This window comes from Microcaecilia unicolor, chromosome 3 (assembly GCF_901765095.1).
Source record: "Microcaecilia unicolor chromosome 3, aMicUni1.1, whole genome shotgun sequence".
NCBI classification, from domain to species: Eukaryota; Metazoa; Chordata; class Amphibia; order Gymnophiona; family Siphonopidae; genus Microcaecilia; species Microcaecilia unicolor.
The window spans coordinates 201,269,520-201,281,752 of record NC_044033.1 but is presented as its reverse complement, the minus strand read 5'-3'; the positions used below and the strand labels follow the sequence as shown (position 1 = coordinate 201,281,752).

Here is a 12,233-nt window from a genome sequence, read left to right as displayed (position 1 = left end):
TATGAAATCCAGGGCCCCTAGCAGCAAGGTACTCCCATACACCATGTTGGAGTGAGTGGAGATGGAGTGGGATATCGCTAGCTTCTAAGGCGGTGCAACAGAAAAGGATAAGGTCCTCATGAAGAAGACTGAAAGAAAGCAAGTCAATAGAGTGGGAAGACACACTTGAGGAACCATAAGGCCTTTATTACAACCAGCATCTATAGCACACATCAAAAGGACCTGAAACGGACGTGTTTTGGCAAACAACGCCTGAGTCATGAGTCATTCACATCTACTCTGTAGAGAGTAAACGTGAATGACTCCTGACACACACATTGTTTGCAATAAGGTTGGTTGCAATAAAGGCCTTTTGGTTCCTCAAGGGAATCTCCAGCTTCTAAGCATTCATTATAAGTAAATAAGGTGTACCTAGCATCCTGTCATTCCCCTTCCAAACTCAGAAAAGGGGTGTTATTATCCCTAAGAAGATTAGTTAACTAGAGTTGACCCAATCTTATCTCTTAGTTAACTAGAGTTGACCCAATCTTACCTCTTAGTTAACTAGAGTTGACCCAATCTTACCTCTAGGTGAGGGAGGGTGAAGATGACAGGGTCCATGAGAAAGACACGGCTGGACTCTTTGTTGATGGAGGCTGCAATGACCTGGGAGTTGACCACGAGAGCTGGGCTGGGGGAGCCAGATTCCCCACCACTCTTCACCGTAGCATTCTCAGTGGACAGGAAGAGACCCAGATTGTTATAAAGAATAAAGACCACCTTCACTACACCTGTGGAAGAGAGTGAGGAGACCATGAGCAGTGTGACAATCCTAGTATGGATGGCTATGTAGATCTGTGAGCATGAAGCTAACACCAAAATGGAGGGACAAAAACATTCTGTGGGGGGGGGGGGGGGTGTAATTTTCATCAAGTACATGAGTATTTTTATATCTCTGTAAATTTGTTAAAATGTATGTGCAGTTTGCATTTACTATATCTGCTGTTGGAGTGAAGAGGGGGAACATAGACGCATACTACTGAAATATTCAAAATATGCATGGAGTTGTCTCCCCCACTCGGAACATTTAAACAGTGGCAATTTTTATATAGAAGATCTAGCCACCTAATTCAGTGTTTAAGAAGCTAAATCTCTTTTAAAATACATCCTCTGTATGAGCCCCAAGATGGAGAGATACAGAGATTTCGGAGCACAAAGCCAACCCAGAGTTTTGTGTCCACAAAGCCAACCTAAAGATGGAGGGACACAGATGGATGGGAGCACAAAGCCAATCCCAAGATGGACCGACCCAGAAGCACAGAAACTCATAGCCAACCCTAAGAAGGAGGAACATAGAGGTATAGAAGCAAAAAGCCAACCCTAAGCTGGAGGACATTACTACTACTACTACTACTATTTAGCATTTCTATAGCGCTACAAGGCGTACGCAGCGCTGCACAAACATAGAAGAAATACAGTCCCTGCTCAAAGAGCTTACAATCTAATAGACAAAAAATAAATAAAGTAAGCAAATCAAATCAATTAATGTGAACGGGAAGGAAGAGAGGAGGGTAGGTGGAGGCGAGTGGTTACAAGTGGTTACGAGTCAAAAGCAATGTTAAAGAGGTGGACACAAAAGCATAGTAGCATATAAGCACATAGGAAACCCTAAGAAGGAGGGATATAGAGGCATAGAAGCCAACCCCAGGATGAAAGGACACAAAAGCTTGGGAACAGTTTCGGAGACTTACCATTGCGACTGTTCTGTTTGATGGTGCTGGCAGATAATTGGATGGAGCTCTCGCTCAGGTTTTCCTGTGGGAACACCAGCTCCTGTACCTGTCCCTCAGTGTTTAGTACAGTCACCTCCAGCACTGTGGGCAACAGAACAGAGGGGAAACTCTTGAGGCAGAGCATGGATATGAAGTTACCCCTTCTCTACACAGTGAATCCCTCCCCCCTGCACCCCCCCACACAAGATTATTAACTAGCTTTAAGACAGACTAAGCCATTCTTGATGATCTTTCACTGCATGCACGGAGATGTAGTTCCTGCATTGGGCTCTGATGAAGATTCACTCTTTCTGTTTTTTTGTTGTTACATTTGTACTCCGTGCTTTCCCACTCAGGGCAGGCTCAATGCGGCTTACATGGGGCAATGGAGGGTTAAGTGACTTGCCCAGAGTCACAAGGAGCTGCCTGTGCCTGAAGTGGGAATCGAACTCACTTCCTCAGTTCCCCAGGACCAAAGTCCACCACCCTAACCACTAGGCCACTCCTCCACTCTTTAGTTGTCTGTGCTGTATTCATGCATTAATTGTATCACTATGATGGCAGCATGGGATTCTAATGAAGATCTGCTCTTCAGCTGTCTGTGCTGTCTTCATACTTTAGTTGTATCAATATGATGGTTGCAAGGAGCTCTGATGAAGATCCATCCTTCAGCTGTTGTGTTGTATTCACAGTTATGTATACCTGTGCAATGTTTCCACAGTGGAGAACACAAACATAACTCACCCCCTTACCAGTTTACCTATATTCACAACATAGAGGCAGGAGAAGGAGATGTTTTAACCTTTAACCCTAAGTATGGGATCATCACATTCAGATTTAACATGTTCCTGCTTAAAGGCGAAAGGTCAGATTTGCACCTGAAACGATGCCTGTACTTTTGGCTGATGGGTGGATATAATGCACAGGGGCTATGGGTCCTGACTTGATTGGGAAACCCTCCGTACCTGAAGGCATGTGGCTAGTCACTTACCTACGTTAGGTTTTGCAGTGATGAAGCGGGCTGGCTCCTTCACGTTGTCGGCCAATAGGAAGGCACCCTCTTCCAAAATATCTAGCAGCATGGTGGCTGTGTGCACCTGCTCTGTGGCATTCATGTCCTTCCAGGACTCCAGTGCTTCTGGCCTCAGGAGGTTATCCACCGTTTCCACCACGGCCTGGGAGGGCACAAGGGAGCAGTCAGGGGACACCACAATAGAGAGATTCCCCCAATCCTTCCCAATCATCATCTTACACATTTCTTCCAATGTACCTCAATCCCACCGTGCGGCCCCCTCCCTGCTATTTCAGCAGAGACCCACACCCCCAGTTTGGCCAATGAACTCTGCGATAACAACTCAGCAGCCCTCCCAAAAATGCTGAATATTTCTCCATGAGTTACCACAAACATTTTTCACCTAACTCTCCCTTAACCTTTGCAGTTAACATACATTTAGGTGCAAAACCTTAACGCACTTCAGTAAAAAGTAGTGGTGTGTTGTGAGAAATTCTAGGAAATTCTTTTTCAACTTTCTTAATGTGTGATTTTGCTTAAACTTATATCTGTACACATATACATGGGTGTGATGTAGGGATGATTCAGTCCTGACCTAAATAGACTTCAAAGTCTATTAAATCAGCAGGAGCCAGGCTGCTCGGGATCAGGGAGTGTGGCAAGATTCTAAGGTCAGGAGCAGGGCTGACTCTGCTACTAAGTAGACTAAGTGTTCACCTAGGGCAATCACAGTTAGGGGGTGGCAGCGGGACAGGAGTGCATTATTGCATCTTCCCCCTTTTGTCTTCCTCCTGCCACTGCTGCCACTGCCTCTGTTGAAGCTGAAGAGGATTCAGCACTGGCACGGGGCCTTGAAACACAGGACCGTGGCTCAAGTGCTGTTGCATCCTGCTCCATCCCTTCTGAGAGTAAATAAAGGGAGATGGGAAATGCTGGACTATTGGGGGTAGGTGAGGGGAGATGGGAGATTCTGGACAATTGGGGGTTTGGGAAGCATAGATGCAAGATGCTGAACTCTTGGAGGGCTAGGGAAGGGGAGTTGAGAGATTCTGGACAGTTGGGGGATTGGGAAGGAAAGATGTGAGATGCTGGAATGTTTGAAGTAGGGAAGGGGAGATGGTAGATGCTGGAATATTGGGGGTAGAGAAGGAGAAATGGGATATTCTGGACTACGGTGGGTAGGGAAGGTGAGATGGGATATGCTGGACTATGAGGGGTAGGGAAGGTGAGATGAGAGATGCTGGACTATGGGGAAGTAGGGAAGGGGAGATGGGAGATGTTTGACTGTTGGGAGGTAGGGAACAGGAGATGAGGCAACAGGGACGTGTGGTATAAGACCATGAGCTGCACCTGGGGTAGTGGGGGCAGAGACACACGAATGAAGGTTCACCTAGAGTGTTTGATACCCTTAGGCCAGCCCTGGTCAGGAGAGTTTAACAGAGGAATTCACAGTCTGAACCAAGAATATTGTATGCATGTAACTAATCCATAGAAATAGCTGGTGAATGGAAGGGAAGAGGCTCTGCAGCCCCAAGGAGCCCCTGTTTGATTGACAGGAATTCATTTGTACAGCTGCAGATATGCTTTACTGTATAAATGTCTGTATAGCAGCAAATAGTGCCCACAGTTAGATGCCAGAAAGAACTTTGCTAGACTAGGATTCCATAGAGGGTGCTCCTGCAGAGAATTCTTTATAGAATACTTGTTTGGAGTGGATTTCATGCCCAGCTTTAGCCATCAGCATTTATGCCTGCTGAAACCTGGTGTAAGTGCTGGTGCCTGATTTTCGGCAGTTGGGCGCACAAGTGACATTACTCTAGAACATTGAGTCTAACTTCCAGGAATGCCCCTCCCATGGCCATGCCCCTATTGACTTATGCACTAGAAAAGTTAGGCACAGGTGTTATAGAATAGTGACTAGGGCAGATGTGTGCACAAATGCAAAGTGTTGCCAATTAACTCCAATTATTGATCGTTAATGTCTTGTTAACTTATTGATTTGCTCAACGGTGGGTGACCTATATAGGAGGGTCTGTTCTTATAGGTTGAAGAACTGGGGGGGAGGGAGAAGGTTTCAGTGTTTGTCAATGCCATTTTATATCATGTTTTCTGGTGTTATGCAGAATTTTTAAGACAAGCATTACATAACATGTAATTCTAGAAATTCTAGAGACTTCCTAGTTCTCCACTTTCCAAAGTGTAACAAGATACGATACAAACAAATCCACAATGCTGGTTTCTCCTACCAATGTACTAAAAGATGGAATTCCCTTCCCAAACGATTAAGTCATATAAATGACTGTCTTACATTTCGTAAACTATTAAAAGCATACTTGGTAGGTTTATCTCTCAATGCCGAAGATAATTAATTCACTGGATAATCTTAAGATTTTTCATTCTTGTTAGTTCTACTATGCTATTCTCATTAATTGCATTGTACTATCACGAGCTTTGAATGTATATTTAATGTAATGTATTCTGAACTTGATGTCAATTAGTTTAATGTTTTATGCCAGCCACATTGAACCTGATCTTGCTCGGGACAATGTGGGATGCAAATGTCCTAAATAAATAAATAATGTGATAAATTAATGGCCCGATATTAATGGTCTGATGTTTCAATGAATATCTTTACAAACGGCCTCTCTGGGGTGGTACGGAAGTGGAGTGAGAGTGGAACCCAGGGATTTCCAGTTAGCGATGGTTTAGTCTACTAACTGTCTAGATAACTGTCTAGATGAAGTTAGGACAGCAGAAAGATTGCCTTAAGTTTAACTGGTTAATATCGCCGGATTACTTTAACTATTGTAGTTGGCGCTTAAAGAAAAATGCTGACCACCGTGGCTGAGTATCAACTTGTAAAATAAGTATACATCAGGACTGTTTTTCTTTGCACGGTGCCGTGTACACATGGAGATGTAGGCATGGATGATGTATGTACCAGTTCCAGTGGATTCACTGTTCTCGCCTTCACCCAACTCTTTCCTTACCTTGACAAAGTCCTTACAGGTTCTCTCTCGCTTGTGCATCTAAGGATGGGAAAAAGGAGAGAGAAGATGAGACACAAGGGAGCTACAGTCACCTATACCAACAGTTCTCCTCTTCTCCCTCATCACTGGAGGTGCCCCAGACCCCTCAACCCTCCTAAATCAGCCCATGGACCTTCAGCTTCTGAAGATCAAATTTCACAGAACATACCGGACCGACTTCACGGTCAGTTTCCTATGCTCCAGTCTGTGTCTCCTGAAGGGGGAGCTGGTGTTCCACCATCAATGGTGGATCAGCCCCTCTTCTAGGGTGACCAGATGGCACCTGATTCCTGTACACAGGATGGAGGAGCTGGTTCTGACATATTTATTTATTTATTGGGATTTAACAACCACCTTTATGAAGAGATTCACCCAAGGCGGTGTTCAGCAGGTATAGTTTAACATAAAACTTACAATTTTGTTAACAGCATAACAATATTAAAATAACCAAGAGTAAACTAAATACAGTAAATGAGGTACACATGAAAACAATTTACCTCCCCCCTCCCCATTTCCTTCCTCTGATGAGCTCAATTTCTCACCCAGGGAGGAGCAAAGCCCTAGAAGGTATAACGTGGAAGGAAGAGCTATAGAGACAGAATCGGAGGGCAGTCAAAGACCACAAGATCCATCCAATTTCTTTTCTGTTACACTGCTAGAGAACCCAGCTGTTTTCCTCTGTGCCCATCCCCCAGTTTCCACAACTCTGTTGCTGTCCATACCTTTCCCTTGGAGCAAAGACTTGCCTTGTTGTAGTTCTTCCCAGCAGACTCCCGCTCAATGGGCCGTAGGGTCTGCAGTTGGGCATCTAGGATGTCCAGTAGTTGTTCCATCAACTTCACAGAGGAGCTAACATCCCCAGCATAGATGGGGTTGCGAGTGTGCCGAGCAAGCTCACTGGCGATGTTTGCCGCATTCTCACCACTCTTGATCTGAGAGCCAATGAAGAACATGAGATAAGAAGCCAGTTCATTTCTGATATACATAATGTCCAGAAAAAAAACGGGACCCCTTACATTATTTCAAAACATTTAGTATGACCTTTGAAATTCATAATTTGTGTTCAAAGTGTCCTCCTTCAATCTTGACACATTCACAAAGTCTTTGATGCCACTGAGCTGTTGGCTCGAAACTGCACCGTGTTTCGGCAGTGAGCCTGCTTCAGGAGTCTTCATATGGTAAATGTAAAGCCATGAAAAGGTAAATATGCACTGATGAGAGGAACTATGGTCTTGAGAAAGACCTTTGTGGAAAATAGAAAGTGCGCGTCAAAGAGCAGTCTCGAATTTTAGGCAGACGGTTTTGCTGCAGTAGAACTTTTTGGGTTATCTGTGAAAATGTCGGGGGGGGGGGGGGGGGTCCTGTTTTTTCCAGACACTATGTAGTAGGCATATACACATACACATGCAAAGACGCACACATGGATTTGGGAGGAGAAATTATGTTGTGGTAACAGAACTGGAGATGTTACGGGGCTTGAGGTCATCACAACTCTGTCAACTCATATTATCTCCCTGTGCCTCAGTCCTAAACCCCGGTTCTGCCAATGGTTGTGTGTAAGTGACTCGCATTGGGGTAAATTTCTCTACAGTTTGTCCATGATGCTGTGTGTAAGCGCAAATTTTATATTAGCAATCAAGCACTTAATTGCCGCTACAGAATACTAGGGTGAGTCAGCATTTACATGCCAAAATTTAGGAGCGGCCACTTATGCCAGGTTAACGGCTGCTAAATGTCTGTGATTAAATATTGCAGTTGTGCACGTAACCGACATGATTCTAGAAGCTTAGCGCATAAATGTTTGGCGCACCCTTGACCCACCCAGGCCCCTCCCACATGCGTGCCCACTTGCAGTTACACAATGTCGATTTTGAGCACTCAGAGATTGATATTCAAAGTGATTTAATCAGTCAGAAATGGCCAGTTTGGGGCCATCTGCTCATTTTCAGCGGCACTTAACTGGTTAGCGCCAAACTGAGAACAGGCTATTTTGAGGGTGTTCTGGGGCGGAGTCAGCACTTGGCTGGTTAAGTGCTGATATTTAGAACTTAACCGGCCAGGTTAACCACATAAAAGTCAGTCTTATCTCTTTAGCCACTTAAGTGCTGAAAATCGCAGTTAACTGGCCATGCGTTAGCCGGCTCCAGAAACCCAGAAATTCAATACCAGAGCCCGAACGTGACGTGTGGCATTAAATTTCTGGGTTGATCGCCTCTGACTGAATATCAGGCCCTACGTTTCTAGAATAGCGACGAAGAGCAGTTACAAACATTACTGCAAATTAGTGCCAATTAGTATCAATTAAGTCCAATTGCTTCCAATGAGCCACCCAATTAGCACCTAATTAACAAGTGAGCTAAGCACACAACTCCCAGTATTCTGTAATCTATGTACAATTTTGCATGGTTAGCTCTGAAATGTGCATGCAAGATGATAGGATTAGGGCTGATTGGGGGTAATTTTCAAAGTCTGCACTGGGCACTTTTTACTTCAAAGAGATATGCTAGCTACTATTTCTCTTTTTCAGGGAGAGTAAGGTTGTTGCATGCTGGTGACAAATCAATTTTACATTTTCCATCAGCAAGAGGTATTAAATATAGTCGATTTGCTAGAGCACAACTATCTTATCAAGCCGCCCTGATGCGGAATTCTTTGACCTTGGATATTAGAGCACAGAAGCATTATATAAGTTTTCGTAAGAAATTGAAGACATATTTGTTTGGCAAATTTCTTCCAGATTATGAGGTTGCATAGGTATTTTATGTATCTGTTTTGAATTCTATTTCCAACCAGTTTTGGCATTCTGTGGAATATAAGAATAAATATCGCATTATATTGCACAGTAAATTACTTTTGTATTTTCACTTTGAACATTCAAATAACCATCGATAAACAGGATGAATCAGCCACACCAGTGGGTTATGTGATCTGATGGTGCAGTGATGGAACTTGTTGGAGGATGTGGTGAAAGAAGTTAGCATAGCTGAGTTGAAAAAAGTTTGGGAGAAGTTCCTGGAGAACAAGTCAATAGACTGTTATTCACGTAAACCTCAGAAAGCCACTACTTATCCCTGAGATCAGCTGCATGGAATCTTGCTGCTCTTTGGTATTCTAGATTCTTGCTGCTCTTTGGGTTTCTAGAATCTCGGTACTCTTTGGGATTCTAGAATCTTACTGCTCTTTTGGATTCTGGAATCTTTCCACTCTTTGGGTTCCTGGAATCTTGCCGCTCTTTGGGATCTTGGAATCGTGCTGCTCTTTGGGTTTCTAGAATCTTGCTGCTCTTTGGGATTCTGGAATCTTGCCGTCTTTGGGATTCTAGAATCTTGGGAGAATTCTATATATGGCGCCAAATGCTGGGTGCTACTTCTGCACTAAATGTTTGGTGCAGAAAAGCATTCTAACAGCTGCAAGGCACCAAAACAGAGCAGAAATGGTAGATCTGTGCAAGAATACACTTATGCGCCCATTATAGAATAGTGTCTAAGTATTTCAACATGGATCTGCAAAGGAGGTGTGGCCACAGAAGGGGTATGGGTAGGTCAGAGGTGTTCCTTTAAAATGTTATAATATGATGTGCATCTGCGCCCAACTTGCATGCTGGGATTTACACCCAAAGTTGAGCACAGATCCCAGCGTTAAAAACTATTCTATAAAGGGTGCCAATCCCAGAATGCCCTTTATAAAACACTGTTCAGTGCTGATTTTTTTTTTTGCACCAAATTTTGAGCGTGAAGGTCAGCCACCAAGATGGAGGAACAGAAAACACTATGGACATAGCAGGGAACAGTCAAAGGAGTAGTGCAGGAAAATGACTCTTCCAAAGCCATGAGAGAGCTGAAATAGTCATACGCAGGATTTAATTGGATATTTTTATTGCGATATGTTCAATTGGATATTTTTATTACTATATTTTGCTCCATGCATATTTTAATGTACATTGTATTTTTTAACGAACCCTTAGGCTCCTGAGGCACAACCAGCACCCCAACATGGCTCCATAGTAACATAGTAGATGATGGCAGAAAAAGACCTGCACGGTCCATCTAGTCTGCCCAACAAGATAACTCATATGTGCTACTTTTTGCGTATACCCTACTTTGATTTGTACCTGTGCTCTTCAGGGCACAGACCGTATAAGTCTGCCCAGCACTATCCCCGCCTCCCAACCACCAGCCCCGCCTCCCAACCACCGTCTCTGGCACAGACCGTATAAGTCTGCCCAGCACTATCCCTGCCTCCCAACCACCAGTCCTGCCTCCCACCACCGGCTCTGGCACAGACCGTATAAGTCTGCCCAGCACTATCCCCGCCTCCCAACCACCAGCCCCACCTCCCGATCTCAACTAAGCTCCTGAGGATCCATTCCTTCTGCACAGGATTCCTTTATGCTTATCCCCGCTTTAGCTCCAGCCTTAAGAATCTGTTGACAGTGATAGCAGTCAAACTTCCAAAATTATTGAGAGTGTTAAACCCAAAATAAAGGGCTTCTCTCTGGACACAGTCAAGGAGTTAGTCAAGCATCCACAGAGCTGGCTCCTACGATGTCGAGTCTATGAGTTGAATAAATCCTGTGTATGAGTATTTCGGCTCCCTTGTGTCTTTGGAAGAGTCATTTTCCTGCCCAACTCCTTTGACTATTCACCAAATTTTGAGTGTCTTTTACTGAATCCAGCTCTAACTGTTGGGGATGTCCTTAACAATTTCCCATTCAGTGAACACAGGGAAAAATGTTTAACATACATTAACTGCATGGCAGATAAAGTGATGCAGTGAGCTGCAACTCTTGAAGAGGTGTAAACCGATCTCCGTTGTCTGTTGCCTTGCGGTTCTGTATGATGGTCTCACAATTACATGCGTAACTTAACGTTCTCAAGACAAATCCCTCCTGTCAGTACCCTTCTCCACCACCGCCAACTCCAGGCTCCGCCCTTTCTGCCTCGCCTCACCCCATGCCTGGAATAAACTCCCTGAGCCCATACGCCAGGCCCCCTCACTGCCCATCTTCAAAGCCTTGCTCAAAGCCCACCTCTTCAATGTCGCCTTCGGCACCTAACCATCATACCTCTATTCAGGAAACCTGGACTGCCCCTACTTGACATTTTGCCCTTTAGATTTAAGCTCCTTGGAGCAGGGACTGTCCTTTATGTCAATTTATGTTAATCTGTACAGCGCTGCATAACCCTAGTAGCGCTTTAGAAATGTTAAGTAGTAGTAGTAGTAGTAACTTAGATGTCAGTTCAAATTAAATTTGAGCTCTTGAGCTTGCACGGATATCACCACAAATAGTTGCCCTCCTGCTAGTATCTCAATTTCTGTTCACTGAACAGACCAGACATGAAAGCAACTCTCTTATCCCTGCATGATTTTTTTTTTTTTTGCAACATCATTTGTGCTTTTCACCTCCCTGACTCCTCACAAGTCTCATTAACACATTTCCTTAATGAGATGGACAAAAACAATAGTCCTACTGGAGGAGACAATATCAACAGTTTCCCAGACAAAAGAAGCAAATGTCTAAACAACGGTTCAACAAGCTGTAACAAAAGGAACAGCAGACAACAGCTTTCAGCACTGGGCCTAGCCAAACAATTGGCATCTATTTTTACTTCAGAACTCAAGCATAGGCAATCCTATAACCCAGCAGCAGCTTGTCCTGCCTGTGGGTGGGCGTTGAACATCTTTCTACAAGGAATGAACACAGATTGCTATGGACAACCGGGTCTTGAGAACAAAAGCATGGTCAACATTTGAAGTTCCCGGCTGTTCCACACAATCACCCTTTACTGTAATCCCAAACTCAGGACTGGCAAAGTGGCCTACTTCATTGTTTTCTCAACAAATGGACAGTGGACATAGTCTCTGCGTCCTACTTAAATAGAGGAGTTTAGTTGAGGTATTTCCTTATCTAGAAGAGATCAGGAGGCCTGAAGTCCATTCGGGATTTGACCAAAAAATTCAGAATACCCTCTAGTGATCATTCTTCCCTCATTGGACCTGCAGGATGGTAACGCATATACTCATTCGGTCAAGCCACTGAAAATTCTTGTGCTTCAGGATAAATGCCACTCACTAGAAGTCCAAAGTGGAGGCAATCAGATTTCGCCAATACCTGAAGAGCCAAGCAACAGTGACAGCACATCTCCAGGGGAATATGGAATACAAATATTCCCTGATCTTAATGACTGTTTGCTGGTTGCCAAGCAATGAAGCACACTTAAAGCTCTGGAAATTCAATAGGGATGAACATTTCCTCTGTCATTTCCTGTCATTGGCAAACAAAAATGGGCAGGGTTTTGTTTTGATAACCGTTTTGGCAACAATAGTTCCCCACTCACGCAATCCTATTACCGCAAGACCAGGATGCTATATTGGATATGACTGCAGCCGTGGACAGGAGCCAATGGGCATCACTGCTGCCCCAATGGATCCTCACTAGAC

The 12,233-nt window shown here is 44.2% G+C and overlaps 1 protein-coding gene across 1 annotated transcript in view; it reads right to left on the bottom strand.

Annotated features, from left to right (window-relative positions):
* The window catches only part of ADGRL1 (adhesion G protein-coupled receptor L1), an 87,473-nt gene that overhangs the window by 20,695 nt on the left and 54,545 nt on the right, over window positions 1-12,233 (bottom strand). Inside the window, exons 8-12 of the mRNA XM_030194713.1 lie at window positions 6,539-6,724; window positions 5,754-5,792; window positions 2,743-2,926; window positions 1,731-1,853; window positions 565-770 (exon numbers count right to left, since the gene is read on the bottom strand). Of these exons, the coding sequence (XP_030050573.1) occupies window positions 565-770; window positions 1,731-1,853; window positions 2,743-2,926; window positions 5,754-5,792; window positions 6,539-6,724 (738 nt within the window). The remainder of the gene's footprint in view (window positions 1-564; window positions 771-1,730; window positions 1,854-2,742; window positions 2,927-5,753; window positions 5,793-6,538; window positions 6,725-12,233) is intronic.